The sequence below is a fragment of the Vipera berus genome (assembly GCF_964194415.1).
Source record: "Vipera berus genome assembly, chromosome: 1".
NCBI lineage: Eukaryota > Metazoa > Chordata > Lepidosauria > Squamata > Viperidae > Vipera > Vipera berus.
In genome coordinates, this window is record NC_138202.1 from 125,629,586 (window position 1) to 125,646,857 (window position 17,272).

Sequence of the window (17,272 nt, forward strand, 5' to 3'; positions counted from 1 at the left end):
TAGAAGACTGGGCATTTGGGGAAAAGTGTTTCAGTATTCTTTTTGGGGGGATCAATACTAGTTGGTGATTATAGCTGGGGTGGGGGAGGGTAGCCATAAACCTCTGCTTTGAGGCGTTCTACATAACGTTTACCACCTCTCCACTCCCACTTCAGCATCTATATGAGGCTACTGAGCAAGATCATCCAATAGCATGGAATTAGGTATCATCGGTCTGACAAGTGATCCCATCAAGATGTTTCTGCAGTGTCTAGAAAATGTAGGGTTCTGAAAGTGAAGGAACAACCTCAAGCCCAATCAAGGTAAGACTGAATGGCTGTGGGTTTGGAGTCTTCTCAGATCTTACTAACTTTAGTTTTGAATGGGGTAGACCTTTCCAAGACTAAGCTAGTATGCAACTACTTAAGGAGTAGTTGACCGCCATGGCTAGGAAGGCCTTTGCCTGGTTCCATCTTTCTCCAATAGTTTCTGCTTCTCCTATGATGCCTGATACAGCATGCCTTCTCCAGGTCCCTTGTGTTAAACTGTCACTTAATGGGGCCCCAAAAGTATGTTTTTTTTCTGTTGTGGTACCTGCCCCACAAACAGCAGACAAGATTTAGATAGTCCCAATCATGCTGATTTTTCATTAATACTGAAGACCTGGCTGTTGTCTGGGTGTTAGCTATGGGGTAAGTTCATCTTTAGGCTGTGGTTGTGTAAGTTTTAATTGTGGCATGTCAAGCTGTATTTCTAAGGAAAAAGATCCAGGTTTAAAAAAAAAGATGAAGGTGTGCTATCACAACCCTGTGCTCTTTTGAAGAAACAAATCTGCCACTAGGCAACTGTTAAATCAAATTAGAGAACCAAAATATCTTATTTCTCTCATTCAGATGTTTAGAGCTAAATATATCTAAGATCTACTGTAGACAAGTTTTGCAAGGCCCTATTTGGTGAGAACACAAACCTCAGGCTTCAAAATTCCAAATGATCTGACTCACAAAAATGTTTCCTAGACGTACATACTCTACCACTTTCGAAGGAGCTTGGTGTGGTTTTTGCAAGGCATATGGATAACAAAACAGCGTTTAATCTGGATCGTCATTGATGGGCAAGATCTAAACAGTAGCTTTCTTAATTTACAAAGAATTATTAAATCACAGACAGAGAAGGGATCATAAGCACAAAAAAATAAATAGCTAGAAAAGGAGTACTTGTAAAACTAGCCAACACTGTGATAATATGCTAGCATCCAGATAATTATTTGGATCTAGATTCTAAACAAAATTCTAAACCAAATGGAGATGTGTTCTTTTTTATATTTTTATACTGTGACATGAGCAAAGAGGAATAATCTTTTTGTATGGCTTAATTAATAGGGCAATGCAGCTAATTTGAATTGAAAGGGCAAAATAAGACCTGAAACACACATAGGCACAGAAGTATATGTTTAAGGGGCTACAAATGCCACAGAGATACCCATGAATCACAGTTTGGCTTTTGAATCTGGTAGATAAGACTGAATAATTTACTAAGGTTGTTTTCATTTAAAACATGTTTTAGAATAAATATATGGCCTTTGTAACTGACCTAAAACAAATTCTTGCCAATCTGAACAACCTAAGACTCAAAACATTAATTTATTATTTATTTATTTTAAAAAAAAACACGTCAGTTTTAAAAGCAACTCCTTTAAGGTATAATAGTATGAAATAGCAGCACTGAAAGCTCCATTACAACTTATTCATCTCTGTTGCATCTTACTGTGGAAATTACTTTGAAAAATACTTTTAAGGAACATTACCTTGCAGAGAAGCTGGTAATAGAGTAAATCTTTTTTTTAGATTAATTATGCGTGCCCTTGTGATAACGTATAGATATGTACATGTGTATATATTATTTTAAGGGAAGAAAATCCCTCTCTGATTACAACTCTTTTGGCATCCTGTGGTCAGATGTTATATGTGAGGTTCTTTTGGGGCTACCAGAAAGGAGAGATTTTAAAATCTAATTCTTCCACTTAAGGACACAGCAATTCCCCAGGCTTCATTGAAGACATGCCATATTGCATCCTCCAACTATTTACCTAAATTTGGCTCCCAAATTTGTTTTATGCCTCCTAGAGGGTTACCTAGATCTATTTTCAACAAGTAATGAGTAATTTTGTAATGTTATATCTTAGAATTATGATTAAATAACTGATAAGTAATCATTACTTTCTCAAATTTAGTGTGCAGTTCACAACTTCTATCACCTTGGGTCTTTCATCAGAAGAGTTGGCAGAGAAACATCTGGTAGAAGTGCCAAGTACCTCTTATTTCACAAATTAGATCTAGGTATCCAAGCATAACAGGGAAGCTAATCCATAACCAAAATAGGCTTCTGTACATGAATAAAATGAGACTATTAGCATTCTTTCTTTATAGGATGGGCTATGCCAAGTTCCATGTATGCAGAAGACATTGTTATTTCTGTTAATTATAAAAGAATGTTGTATTGTAAGATATCAATTGATGGAATAGGTCTGTGAGGAAGACATCTTCCAAATCTTTGGCCTGTAGAAAGTATTGTACCTAATTATTAGATGAAACTTTGGACTTCAGCTCTTGTAGCTGCTTAGAATGACAAAGCAGTCAATTAGTAGGCAATACTGACAGATCTTCACAAAGGATTTAATTTAATTTTAGATTGGCCTGGCCAGCTTTCTTCATGCCTCTTCAGATTGAATCCTGAAAGTTAAAGCTTCCAAACAGATCTAGACACTTCTCTAAACAATTAAGGGCACTTGTGAGTGATTCTATGGAAAGACAGCTATTTTTGTCCACAAAACCAGGAAATAATAGCCTTTATGTGGCTTTTTATTTTGTCAAATAAACAACAGTTTCAAAACTGATGGGGAAAGAAATAAGCTAGCTTGACATATATACAATAGCTGCAATTCTCCACCTCTTAAAGAATAAATTTAATCTTTATAATTGCTACAACAAATTTAACTGTATAATGAATAAACATAATTTCATAGAAAGCTACTTCTCACGACAATTATTTTATTATGCTTAAGACTTCTGCTTGTCATCCCCCCAAATACAATTATAGAACTCCCACAGTTCAAAACAAAAATACAGCTATGTCATAATGTAACAAACCAAACAATCCACATTTTCCTATTACAGCAAAAATATTTTCCAAAATTTAGTTGCTTAGTAAAAAACACTGATACAAAATAAAGTTGGACGTTTTTTTGTATTGCAGGAAACTATGCCACGTTCTAGAGCAGGGGACTTCAAACTTGGCCCTTTTATGACTTGTGGACTTCAACTCCCAGAATTCCTCAGCCAGGGTGCCTGGCTGAGGAATTCTGGGAGTTGAAGTCCACAAGTCATAAAAGGGCCAGGTTTGAAGACCCCCGTTCTAGACAGCACTCACAGAATACCTGCAAGGAAATGTTATTATAAGTGGCAGTGAGTAAATCACTGTAGTGCCACAACTAGAATGTCTGGAGAATGTCTTTGGAAGTATTTCAGGAACAGTAACATTTGATTGCTTCCCAAATGATAGGTGCGGCATTATTAAAATTTGACCTCTTCAAACCTAGTAACCCCTCCTGGTTAGGCCTTCTTCGACTTGACTAACTTATATACTGTAGGTCTGAACTATAATTAAGCACAACTACTTTTCAATGGTGTCGTCTCACTGGATTTCACCAAGGACAAAGAGGGCAAACCTATCTTATCTTGAAATGCTTGCATTTTTGCCAAGAGTGAGACCATCAAGGTTCAAGATTGTGAAATCTTGCCAAAATAGTGACAATCAAAACTAAGGAGTTATTCTTTATAACAGGTGGTGATGACATGACCTCAAAGCTAAGGAGTATCTGTTTCTCAAGGTTAATTGGACTGAAATGAGAAAAAACAATCCTACTCAACAAAGGTGTCTCACCAAGGATGGGACAAAACCAAGTGTGAGCCAAATTTAACCTAGTGACTAAAATAAATGCTTATTTCTAAGGCATAATACTGAAGCTTTACAGGAAAATATAAAATCACACAGATTTTTCTATGTAACATGTACCTAAGGAAAAGAAGCACATACTACTACAGGTACTCCTCAACTGAGAACTACAATTGAGCCCAAAATTTCTGTTGTTAAGTGAGATATTTGTTAAGTGAGTTTTGCCTCAATTTATGACCTTTCTTGCCACAGTTGTTAAGTGAATCACTGCAGTTGTTAAATTAGTAACATGGTTGTTAAGTGAATCTGGCTTCCCCACTGACTTTGTCAGAAGGTTGCAAAAGGTTGATCACAAGACCCTGGGACACTGCAACTGTCATGAATGTGAACCAGCTGGATTCTGATCATATGATCATGGGGATGCTTCAAAGATTGCAATTGTGAAAAACGGTCATACGCCACATTTTTCAGTGCTGTTGTAACTTGGAACGGTCACTAAACAAACAGTTGTAAATTGAGGACTATCTGTACTCAATTTCTCCCTGCCAATCTTTTGGTAAAACCAGCCATGCTATACCTTGAGCTTCGGAAAAAATGGTGAAGAACTGAAGACCTGCTCTGTTCCATTTTGCACAGGAGGAGGGCATGTTATAACTGAGAGTGGAGCACATGGTGTTTCTATATTAGGCTTTATCTTCTGATTTTTTTAAAAAAATTCCATTTATATCCCGCCCTTCTCCGAAGACTCAGGGCGGCTTACAAGCTTAGCAGTAGCCTTCATTCTATGTATATGCCTGCTTATTAGGGCTTTCACACACACCCCAAGCGGCATTATTACAAAGTCAGCTTAATTGCCCCCAACAATCTGGGTCCTCATTTTACCTACCTCGGAAGGATGGAAGGCTGAGTCAACCTTGAGCCTGGTGGGATGCGAACCTGCACTAATTGCAGGCAGCTGGTGTTACTTAAGGAGGCATTAGCCCACTGCTCCACCAAGGCTCTAATTTTGTAATTTGTCTTGGAGTATTACAATATTTTACTTTATGCTGACACTGTTAGTCACCCTCTGTGAACAGGCAGCATATACACACCACAAGTATAAGTATATATATAAATTCAACAATAATCTGTCATTCTAAGGCGCTTGTCCATTGCTATGATCAGAGGACGAAAAAAGCAACCTGCCTCTGGTGAATCCCTAGAATTCATTGGAGCACCATTTGAAGCAACCCATGTAGTGCATGTACCTATTAATCCATATTAATTGGATGCTAATTCAGGGACCATAACAGTTATTTTGTAGCACTTAATGTGATCCAATAACGGCAACAGCTATACTGACCTGCAGCAAAAAAGAAACTGGGCCAGGATGTACCAATGCTGCTTCCTTTATACAATAGTCAGATTCTTTCTAAGTTCATCCCCTCCATACTTAACGATCCTGTCATAAATTATAATTTCTTATAAACTGCAGCAATAAAAATGAAATCCTGCTGTTTTTCCCCCCTCCCCCCTATTCCTAGAGTGCTGCCTCTTCAGTGATGTGTTAAATTAAAACCCCAGGCATCAGGAAAGTATAGAAGTCTTTATTGTGAAGGCACTCCCAATTGTCAATGAATTTTCAAGTTCATTTTGATCTACCAACTTCCCCACTGAAAAAACAACACGCTCCCTTTCTGAAGAATACTTAGCCATAGCATTCTTTGTAGCTACTTTTTGGAACCAAAACCTGGAACGGTATAATTCTCTCTATGTACTAAATAAGGGGAAAAAAATTGATAGTTATTTATTTATTTATTTAATTAAATTTATATGCCGCCCTTCTCCCTGAGGACTCAGGGCGGCTCACAACAATAAAAATTAAAAAAAAACATAGAGTAAAAAATTTAAAAGAGAATTAAACAATAAATGCAAAATTACGAGACAATTTAACCCAGTAAAAAGCCTAATTAAAAACCATAGTCAGTCCAGGCCCGCTTGTTGGAACAACCAGGTCTTCAGGTCACGGCGGAAGGACTGTGAAATATACTAACCTGACTCCAACAGAAACCTCAATCCATTACTGAATATTTCAGGAAAGTAGATGGGCAAAGGAAGCTGAGGATCTGTTTAACTCCAACTCAAATTGATGACCTTAGTAATGTTGGAAGAATTTTCCTTGACAATAGTTGATATAGCTTTAGACTAGGATTAGGCTGGAATCAGGGACTATCTTATGTTGATAATATGTGTTTGTGGAGGGGGGAGTGGTGGTTTATTGATTATATGCCATCAGGTTGCTGTCAGCTCTTAGTCAACAACACAGATCTCCTCCAGCATGATCTGCTCCCAACCTGGTACAGCTAACCTGGTCCTTCAGCTCTTCCAACCATGCACTCATTGCCACCATAACTGAATCCATTCACCTTGCTGCTGGTCATTCTCTTTCTTCTCTTTCCTTCCACCTTTGCCAGCATTAGAGTTCTCCCAAAGAGGTAGCATATTGTCTCCAATTTTTGTTTAGGCTGGTTTATATTCTATTTTACCTATACTATGCTTAGTTTTAAGCACACACAGTGGGTTAGGACGCTGAGCTTGTCGATCAGAAGGTCGGCAGTTTGGCAGGTCAAATCCCGTCCCAGCTTCTGCCAACCTAGCAGTTCGAAAGCATGTAAAAATGCAAGTAGAAAAATAGGGACCACTACGGTGGGAAGGTAACAGCGTTCTGTGCGCCTTTGGCATCTAGTCATGCCGGCCACATGACCACGGAGACGTCCTCGGACAAGCGCTGGCTCTTCGGCTTTGAAACAGAGATGAGCACCGGCCCCTAGAGTCGGAAACGACTAGCACACAAGTGCAGGGGAACCTTTACCTTTACCTTTTTAAGTAAGATTATTACTGCTTGTCGATACACAAGATATTTTTACCCCTAACTAGCAATCAAGATATGTTTCTGAAATCCACATGTTTTCCACTTCTTGGATTTTCCAGCTATATTAATCTTGACAACAATCTTGAACACTGTAGGAGTAAATTCCCAGGCAGACGTATAGTGAGCCAATTAAAAAAGAGTCTCTTTGAAATGATTCCTTTGAAATCTGGGCCGCGAAGCCTCTTCTTGCAGTCACTGAACTTCTGCTCTCCCACTTCCTTCCCATAGTCTCTGAAATAGGTCTTTCATAGCTGGCTAGGGTTTCCTGTGTTTCCCTACCACTACATAGGACCGATGGCAAGCCAGAAGTGATTATTTGTGGTCTCATATTGATCCTCACTGACCACAGGAATATGAGCTGACAATTTATTCTCAACTAGCACCAACTCCATTTCTTCACTTTCCTCAGCAGCCATTCAAATAGCTGTCAGGGCTTAAGAGTATTACCAAAATCCACTGCTGTTCTTGGCCACTTAATTTCTAATGGCTCATGTTGATCTCTCTAGTTGCTCTAGTTGTTCTAATGCCAGGAGCCTGTTCCATTAGGATTTGTTAACAGTCCTTTCCAATGCATCTGTTTTATTCTCACTTTTGGCTTTCTCTGTCTAAAGTTTTTCCAATTCTCCTCTAGCTTCCTTTCACATCCAACTCAATCCTTTATTTCTGTTCCTCCAATTCTCATCAGTATTGCCATCCATTCAATTATTGGTGTTAAATCTTCTTCAGTTATCACACTGTCTTCTTATCCTTCTCATCCAGTGTTCATTTATTTGAGACAGACGAGGGTTTTTGTGTTGTATTCCTCCATCTCTCTACTCCTTCTGCCTAATACTCTTCTAACTCTTTGTACTTGTCCTTATATAAGCACTTCCTGCACTCAGTCCAAGAATCTTTTATCTTCCCCATTAAGTGGATGGTGGACAGGCTCACTGCTTTACATCTTCTTCCAGTATAATGTAGTTACAGCACTGACAAACCATTCAATTCATAGCTGAATTAAGGTTTTTTGGAAAGCTCAGTAGGTAGATTTTCTTCACATGGGGTTTTATTCCTCAAAGTTTTAGACTAAGAAGAGGGGTTTTTTTAAATCAAACTAATTTTTCAACTTTGTTCAAGGATTCCTTGGAAAGTCACCATAGATTTGTCAGTAATGATAATCAATAATGGTAAGCAAACTACTCTAAAGCTTATTTTCAATTATTAACATTACCCTATAACTTATATTTGTGAAGGCATTTTTAATACATTTTTGGCCATATCCTTCATGCCGCAAAGCTAAAACTGGATTAGTATCTTCTCTGCAGAAATTTAGGGTCCATAGCTATATATATATACCGGTATACGGCACACTCCAAATGTGCCAGATGAAACACACCATGCAGAAACCTTGGCTCTGTGTATATTACACCAGAGAAAAGAAAGCTGTAATCCTGAGATGAATTTCCAAAGCCATCTACAAGAGGCGGCCTCAAGTCTCTAGGAAAAGCTGTTTAACCTCACCACACCCCGAGAAGCATGATTTTAGAAAAGACAAAAGAAAAAGAGATGAAAAAAATGAAAAGTGACTATGGCACCACCCATTTCTTGTTTCAGCCTCTCATCATTAGTACAATCCCCTTAGTAGATGTCCAGGTAGTTCTTGAGAAGAAGAAAAGATTCTTTAATCTGGGTTTAAAAGGTTAATTGGCAGTCCACCATTTTACCTCTGTTCTCACTTAATTTCTCCCTTTGGGTCTTACTCACAAGTTCATGGTCTCACCCATTTTTGGGGGTGCAGGTCTCATGGATGTGTGAATCTGGTTTCGGGCTCCAAAAATTGTCTAAAAAAGGTTAGGACAGCCCTCCTTAATTAAGGGCTTTTAGACATGATGGGCTGCTACTTGTCAGTCAGCATCTAACTGGTTTCCATCATAGTTGGTGATACAATGACATGAAATCAAATCCAGCAAATACAGATATGCATGGCACTAGGAACCATTTGCTAAAATTATTAAAACACTGTCCTCTTAAAAAAAAACCTTGGCAACTTTACTCACCACTCAGTAGCTGAGAAAGCTTCACAAACACTGGTTTCAATTTAGTCTAGGACAACTCATCTATCACCACTTCTTAGCATTTATAACATACTTCTCCCTGAAGTCAATTCACTTACTGTATATTATCTTCCAAGCTGCATAGAACTCAGTGCATTAATTTGCCTCTCACCTTATTCCAATGTCACAAGAAGCAGCATTGTTTAGCTAACTTTAGCTGATCTTGAAAAGCTAACAAAACTTGGTTAAGAAGTTTGAACAAGACTAGGAAGCAAAAGAAGAAAAAAAAAGAAAGAAATCACTCCAGAATAAAGTTGCCAGGAAAACAACATGGGGACATTCAGATAGTCACCAGAGTTGGCCTTCAATCTTTATCTTCACTTTATTTCACTGCTTATCCTCCAACCTGCACATTTTCCACTCCATCATTGCTTTTTACATCATGTTAATCTATTGCCACTTCTTAACTTACCTCCAGTTCGTTTGGGTCCACTTGACCTATTTTCATGGCTTTTAAAGCTACTGAAAACAAATCCAATGTATTATTTTCAACCCAGCATCAGATTGTAACCACAATGTACATGTTGGACTACAAGGCTGTCCAATTCTGTGATGACTTTGAGCAACGTAAAAGCAATCATACAATCATAATAATACAAAAAAGCACCAGGGGAAAAAAGGATCCATTAAAAGACAGTCAAACATGCAGAGCCTGCTACCCACTTGAACCAAGACAGGTTAGAACACGGAGTATGGATAGTGTTTTAATTCATGGTTCAATGTGTTATACAAACTAGGGTAATATATAATATTTCTTGTCCCTTTTCAATTTTGGTTCTGAGGCTATGATTTTCATATTTTCCCCGCCTTCTATATTTTGCAAGTTAGAAATGCAATTGTTGTCTGGTCTTCATCATGGGGGGATTTTTGTATCACAAATATATGTTTATAGGGCTATAAAACACTCTCTGTTCTTCAGGTATAGCTACCCCCACACACACACACACACCTTCCACCATTACCCTTCAGGGCCATTTCAGAGTCAGGATCTAAGAAATCTGTGGCCAATTTTGGAAGCATATACATATAAACTGCCAAAGTGTCTTAAAAATTTCAGTAGGCCATATTTAAGCTGCTGCAAAAGAGGGGAAGCAACAATGTCTGAGAATCTCACCAGAAATATTTTGTACAGTAAAATGTATTCCCAAGTTATGGACAAGGGAGATTTCTTTTTAAAGAAAAAAAAATATTTCCACTCTTTTTACATTTTTCCCATATAAAATGGAAAAATAAACATTTATCAGAAGAAAACTAACTTAATTAATTGTATCAAGATAATAATGAAAATACATTAGTTCAGGAAGTTAACATAATGTATTTAGTAGATTGTATTTGAAGCTGTTTCCCTATTTATAATGTAAAATTCTCATTTACTGAATAGGAATCTTTAAGAATATCACCATATTCTTTTTCTTAATGAGAAGGTGAACACAATTGACAGAAGCTTCCTTGTAATTATAAACCATTCTGTAAATTGTTAGTAAATTAGTGTTAAGTATCCAAGGCATTAAGCACAGACATCAAATGCTTCTGAGACAGCTGAGCAGTTTCGCATTATTGAATTTACTTTAATAAATGCATGTTAAAAATGCCCTTTCTTGCAGATCTAATCATCCTAATGCTCTATTTATTTCATTAGCCAAGCTTTGTGAATGTGCACATCAAACCCTGTGTTTGAATTAACCATATTTATGCTGCTTGATTTGATTAAAATATCAGCAGTTCCAGCAGTATACCATATTTGTGTACTCTCATGGATCACATGGAATTGCAACAACAACAAAAAAAGCTTTGGAGCGTGTGCCATCATGTTTGTATATGCAGAAAATTAAATCATTATAAATTAATCTTATTATAAAAGTAAATCTTTTATAAAGTAAATCTTGAGGTGCACAGAGGAGCATAGAGCTGTGAGGCTGGTTAGTGCTATGAAAGCCCTTCCCTTGCCTTTTAATTGATTTCTGAGAATGAATTTTAATATATTATAAAAGTAAATCTTTTATAAAGTAAACCTTGGGATGTACAGAGGAGCACAGAGCTGTGAGGCTGGTTAGTGCTATGGAAGCCCTCCCCTTGCTTTTTAATTAATTTCTTACAATGAATTTTAATAATCTTTGCCTCTTTTATATATTAAGTTTTAATATTTTATTTATACACCACCCAGTGTACAAATTTGAAGCAATTCTTATTTAAAATTGGTGGTAATATCTCTTTTTTGAAAAAGATGTCTGCATAATGTAGCCATTATTCTTAATCACATCTTAGATTTTATAAAAATAACATACATTTATCTAGAAATGCTGAATAGCAATACATATAGAAAACAATTCTTATATGTCTTGTGTTTTGAATATGTTACAAAAGGCTTTTACTGAAACTAAACCAACAATTTATTATTTATTACATATTTAGAAAATTTAGGATAATATACAGTGTATATACATTATATATATATTATTGCAGAAATTTAGAATTACACTCCTATACAAACTTGCTGTAGGAAAACCTTACTAAAAGTAGTTTTAAATTCTAAATAAATAGTGCTAAACAGATAAGTAAAGGTAAAGGTTCCCCCGCACATGTGTGCTAGTCGTTTCCGACTCTAGGGGCCAGTGCTCATCTCTGTTTCAAAGCCGAAGAACCAGCGTTTGTCCGAGGACGTCTCCGTGGTCATGTGGCCCGCATGACTAGACGCCAAAGGCGCACGGAACGCTGTTACCTTCCCACCGTAGTGGTCCCTATTTTTCTACTTGCATTTTTACATGCTTTCGAACTGCTAGGTTGGCAGAAGCTGGGACGAGTAACAGGCGCTCACTCTGTTACGTGGCACTCAGGATTCTGCTGACCTTCTGATCGACAAGCTCAGCGTCCTAACCCACTGAGCCACCGCGTCCCTTGGGCTAAACAGATAACATAACTTTATTATAAGTGAAGGGATCCATTTTCATCAATACTTCCAATATTTTTTCTAATACTTTTCTAATACTTCCTAGCTTCTTCAAGATAAGAAAGATAAGGGATTCAATTAAAATAGTTAACATCGAGGAACATACCGGTATGACTCACCTGGACTTAGAAAGATTTCTGCATTAAATCTCAGTATCACTGACTATCATGGTTGAATATTTTTTTAAAATGGCAATTTTGGAGTCAGGACACCTGGATCCCAGGAGTATAGTCACTGTTTTTCTTTAAACAAATAAACTTCCATTTACCTTCTTTGAAGTCAGCATTCTTCTTCCTCACTAGTACTCTGAAATTTTCTGCTGGATTGACACTTCCAACCTACAAAATACTTAAGTTAGACTCACATCCTCTGCCCCAGCTTTCATAGCCTTCTTCCAAATTTTAATGAAATACAAAGCTTAACTCTGACCTTTCTCATTTCTAGCTAAATCAAATAGGCCTTTAGATACTCATAAAGTGCAATATCTTGGTCAAAGCAGGATTTGAAAGGAAGAGCTCTGTAAGATGAATCTACAATATGACGCCTTCACCTGAAATTGTCATAGTCTAAAGATTACAAGAAAGGTTTGTGTTGCTTTCATATGCAACTTTTTCCAAATTGCAAGTTAATTATTCATTCTTAAAGGTAAAGGTAAAGGTTCCCCCGCACATGCGTGCTAGTCGTTTCCGACTCTAGGGGCTGGTGCTCATCTCCGTTTCAAAGCCGAAGAACCAGCGTTTGTCCGAGGACGTCTCCATGGTCATGTGGCCGGCATGACTAGACGCCAAAGGCACACGGAACGCTGTTACCTTCCCACTGTAGTGGTCCCTATTTTTCTACTTGCATTTTTTACATGCTTTCGAACTGCTAGGTTGGCAGAAGCTGGGACGAGTAACAGGCGCTCACTCTGCTACGCGGCACTCGGGATTTGACCCGCCAAACTGCCGAACTTCTGATCGACAAGCTCAGCGTTCCAACCCACTGAGCCACCGCGTCCCTTTATTCACTCTTACTTATGCTTATTTACAAGCCAAGCATACCAGCTAAATGGATATAAAATAGCTGCCGTAGCCATCTAAAGTTAGAAGAGCAAACATCCATGTGGCTTTCTAGGAATATTTTAAACTCAGGCATTCCAAAATGTGAGCTAATAACAGGTGAAAAAAAAAGACTAAGACATAGATAGCTCCTATAGAAATTAAGAGGTCAGAGGAAATAATGTATTTCACTGAATACATAGAATTGATACAGAAACCAAAAATTAGTTTCCACCAATTACATGTAAGGGCTAATTTCAAACAAGGGCTACTTAAAACATTCTTATATGGGGAACAATTGTTTTATTTTTTTAATACTGTAAGGGGTGGGTGGGCCTTGGTGCTCTCTGCGTTTGCTTGTTTTCTTGCAGACGTTTCACTACCCATACTAGGTAACATCATCAGGGCTAGTAAGGAGTGCAGTTTGCTGTGAGTTTATATTCTAGTGGCTTGCCTGTCAGTATTGGTGGGGGTGGTCTTAGAGATTCTTTGTTTGCTGTTGGCTTCTTTGGCAGTTTCTTGATTGGGGCATTGTTTGCTCGATTGTTGGTCTGATGTTAACCTTGGAGTTAATCTAATCAGCACCCAGATCAGCATAAACTATAAACTGACAACAAACTGCACTCCTTACTAGCACTGATGACATTACCTAGTTTGAGTAATGAAACGTCTGCAAGAAAACAAGCAAGCTCAGAGAGCACCAAGAACCCCTTATGTCAACCCTGAGGTACAAATATTCTCCTTTATTAGTTTAATACTGTAAAGAGTGAAATAGTGACCTTGAGTCAATCACATTCACTCAGCCCTTGGAAGCAGGCAATGACAAATCACTTAAAAAAAACTTTGCCAAAAAAAACTATGGGGATTTGTTCAAGCAGTCTCCAGGAGCCAAAACTGACAAAGAAGCAGAAGCAGCAGCAGAAGAGCCAATGCCAATCAAGTCCAGAATTGTGTATTATATAAGGGACAAATAGATGCATCAGGAAAACTCACAAACATCTTTCATCATTTCGTCAAGTATTTAAGGCACTTGTCTGTGATTTGGGATAGGATACAGAATCATCAATACTTGTAACCATGAATATGTATGTTAAGAGCCATGTGTCTTCAGAGGCCACATGCATCACTTTGCATTTCCTTATACTGAACAGCATTTGCCACAATCCCATCTCTACACTATATACATCTTTCTGCTGAGGAAGCATACAACTAATGGTTCTAAATCCACAGAAGGCTGAATTATTTAAGGAACTATTTTGTGTTCTTGTAAATATTCCATTTAAATGTTTTTTAAAGAAAATATATACCTATAGAGAGATCATGGTTTCGCAGAATAGGATGTAGTTTGCATGCTTTGTTAATCACTAAAGCTACTGCATTTGAAATTGAAAGTGTGTTCACAAGGCACATTATGAGGAAACCATTTATAGGCACTTCAGTTTACCCAGGTGAGGATTAATAATCTACAACACTCTTTCAATTGTTATATTGGATAACTATATGGGGAAAAAATGACCAAAGAGACATTGGATATGGCCTAAGAAATAGGCCAATCATCCAGTTCTCGGTACTTGCTTGCCTCAAGAAAAGACATCTTTAACACAGTAGCCAATTTAACCTCTTCTCTGGCAGAATCTTTGCCAAGAATACTTACTGTAATCACATTTCCTTCAGAGAGGCTTGCAATCCCAAAACTGGCTTCACCATCTTCTGTTTTTGCCTTTTTAGCATTGGGGCCATCTTCATTACTGGAACAAGATAAAACCATCAATCTGAAGAAATTCTTCCTAAGATATATTATCTAGTAATCACATCTACTGTGGGAATAGTTTTAGAAGATACATATTAGGCATTCAACTCTCCTTTAAGCTCCTTCCAAAATATACCTTGTTTCAGAGCTTATTCTGAAAAATAAGGAATCAAATTTGATGTCTGAATGATGAGTGTCCACCCAAACTACAGCACTAACTACAGAATACTTTTCCAAATACTTGAAAATCAAATATTATTGTGTTTGTATTTTACTAATATAACCTCTAGACGTTATATATATATATTACTTTGCCAGATTTTTTTAATGTTTAAATTGACATTAGCAATAATGGGAAATTTATATTTAAGGGAAAAATCTATTTACCCTTCTAATGTAATTTGCTAGTTCTCATCTTCAAACTGATAGCTACCAAGTACTTCTGTACACAGAAACCCGGTATGACTTCTAAACCATCTTTCAGATTAGCATACTTAGGAGCTTATTAAACATCTTTTTGCAGTTGTCATACTTATGAGAAAAACTCCCAATTAAATATGCTCTTGTGTTGGATGACCTTCAAGAACATCCAAATTTGCTTCCTAAAAACAAGCCTTAGGGTTTAGCAAGATGCAATTTTAATGTCAGTATCTGTACCTTCTCTCCATTAGACAGAAGAAGCAAACATTATGTACATATATAATAACTATGACAAAAGGCCTGCTTGTGGTTTGGTCCTCTATTTTTTTTTATAGTACAGGATATGCAGATGGAAGATTTCATTTTCATGCCAGATTTTCCTTTCCTGTGAGGAAAAAAAATTCCATGTCTCCAGAATGTGTTGAGCCTTCATTATTCTTGTGCAACTGGACTAAACCCTTGAAGTACTGTGTAAAAAATTATAGTATAAACTCATTAAAAAGAGCAAGTCCAATTTAGCTCTGAGGAAAAGTTTAATGACTGCCCCTTACATATTAGCATCTGGATTTTTTTGGAGCAGAGATGTATATCCTTCCAAAGCTGGAGTATGAATATTTCTACCCTATGTTTAGGTGGGTAGATGAATTTTCAAAAAAAAGGTACATTAACCCTTAAACAAACTTAAGATGCTTATTTGTTTGTAGGAAAAACTGTTACCCATAATGCCATTGGCAAATTTAAAGAGGCTTGACCAATGCTGGAGATCTATAAGCTTCGAGACATACTTCAGAGAAATAAAATGCATATTTATAACACAAAAAAAGGATCTGCCATCCCAAAACATTCAGGGATCTTTTTTGTGTCTTCTTTATTTTCCAGACCAGCCTAGGCTTAGAATTCTTGGTGGTCTCTCATACAAGTATTGACTACCCAAGTCCAGCCCTGTTCAGCCAGATACTGCCCCTTGCTATTGTTCCACTAAAAAGCTCTAGCTGACATTAAAAGTCTTTAAGGATGCAAAAGACAGAAGCTAGCTTTACATACAATTAGAACATTAAGAGCTTCTTCCCATACCAAGTTATTGAACAAGCACTTGGGGCCAGCCCAATCAGACAAGAGGCAGTGATGTGCCCCCTACAGAAAGAAGTACAGAGGAGATGAAAGACGAAAAACAACTAAAGAACTATTTTTGCAGTGCTGCTAACTCACTTGTCTTTGAAGATGGACTGAGCTGTCTTCTGCTCTTTTATTTTGCCTCCCTCCTTCAAAGGAAAAAGAGCTTTTACTTTCTGAAGGGGAGCCTTACATTTTTCTGTCACTTCCTGAGGAGCCTCCAACATGTCTAAGAGGTAGTTTTCAATGGGGGGTAGAGGTGCATCAGGATGAAAAGCCTTATGTTGCAGGCACTGATGAAAGATCACAAGAGAATAAGCAATGTCAAATCAGTAAATCAGTGGATCTATCTATGAATCAATCTATCTATGACTCAATCAATCCATGAAAAGTATATTTTGCATTTTTCTTGTCATGATGGAAGATACCTTTTGATGAATACAGAGTAAGATTGCTGTAGAAGACAAATGTGAACTTGTCCCCAACTATATTCTGAAAGTGGGTGATGTTGTGTGATATGGTTTGTGATGAAAGCTTTAAAACGTTGCAAACCTTCATGGTCATTATTGTCAGCATGTCAAGCTCCCATTGCTGAATCAACATTAGATTACTCAAAATTGTATGTTGTTGTTAGTTGCAAAGTCGTGTCCGACCCATCGCGACCCTATGGACAATGTTCCTCCAGGCCTTCCTGTCCTTTACCATTTTCTGGAGTCCATTTAAGCTCACGCCTACTGCTTCAGTAACTCCATCCAGCCACCTCATTCTCTGTCGTCCCCTTCTTCTATTTCCCTCAATCTTTCCCAGCATTAGGCTCTTCTCCAGTGAATCCTTCCTTCTCATTAGGTGGCCAAAGTATTTGAGTTTTAGCTTCAGGATCTGGCCTTCTAAAGAGCAGTCAGGGTTGATCTCCTCTAGGACTGACTGGTTTGATCACCTTGCAGTCCAAGGGACTCGCAGGAGTCTTCTCCAGCACCAGAGTTCAAAGGCCTCAATTCTTTGGCGCTCAGCCTTTCTTATGGTCCAGCTTTCACTGCCATACATTGCAACTGGGAAGACCATAGACTTGAC

The 17,272-nt window shown here is 37.7% G+C and overlaps 1 protein-coding gene across 2 annotated transcripts in view; it reads right to left on the reverse strand.

The window, feature by feature from the left end:
• The window catches only part of XRCC5 (X-ray repair cross complementing 5), a 58,986-nt gene that overhangs the window by 13,198 nt on the left and 28,516 nt on the right, over nt 1-17,272 (reverse strand). For both annotated transcript variants that reach the window (XM_081336486.1, XM_081336487.1), the window contains exons 14-16: nt 16,298-16,494; nt 14,573-14,666; nt 12,150-12,219 (exon numbers count right to left, since the gene is read on the reverse strand). In XM_081336486.1, coding sequence (XP_081192612.1) covers nt 12,150-12,219; nt 14,573-14,666; nt 16,298-16,494 — 361 coding nt within the window. The remainder of the gene's footprint in view (nt 1-12,149; nt 12,220-14,572; nt 14,667-16,297; nt 16,495-17,272) is intronic.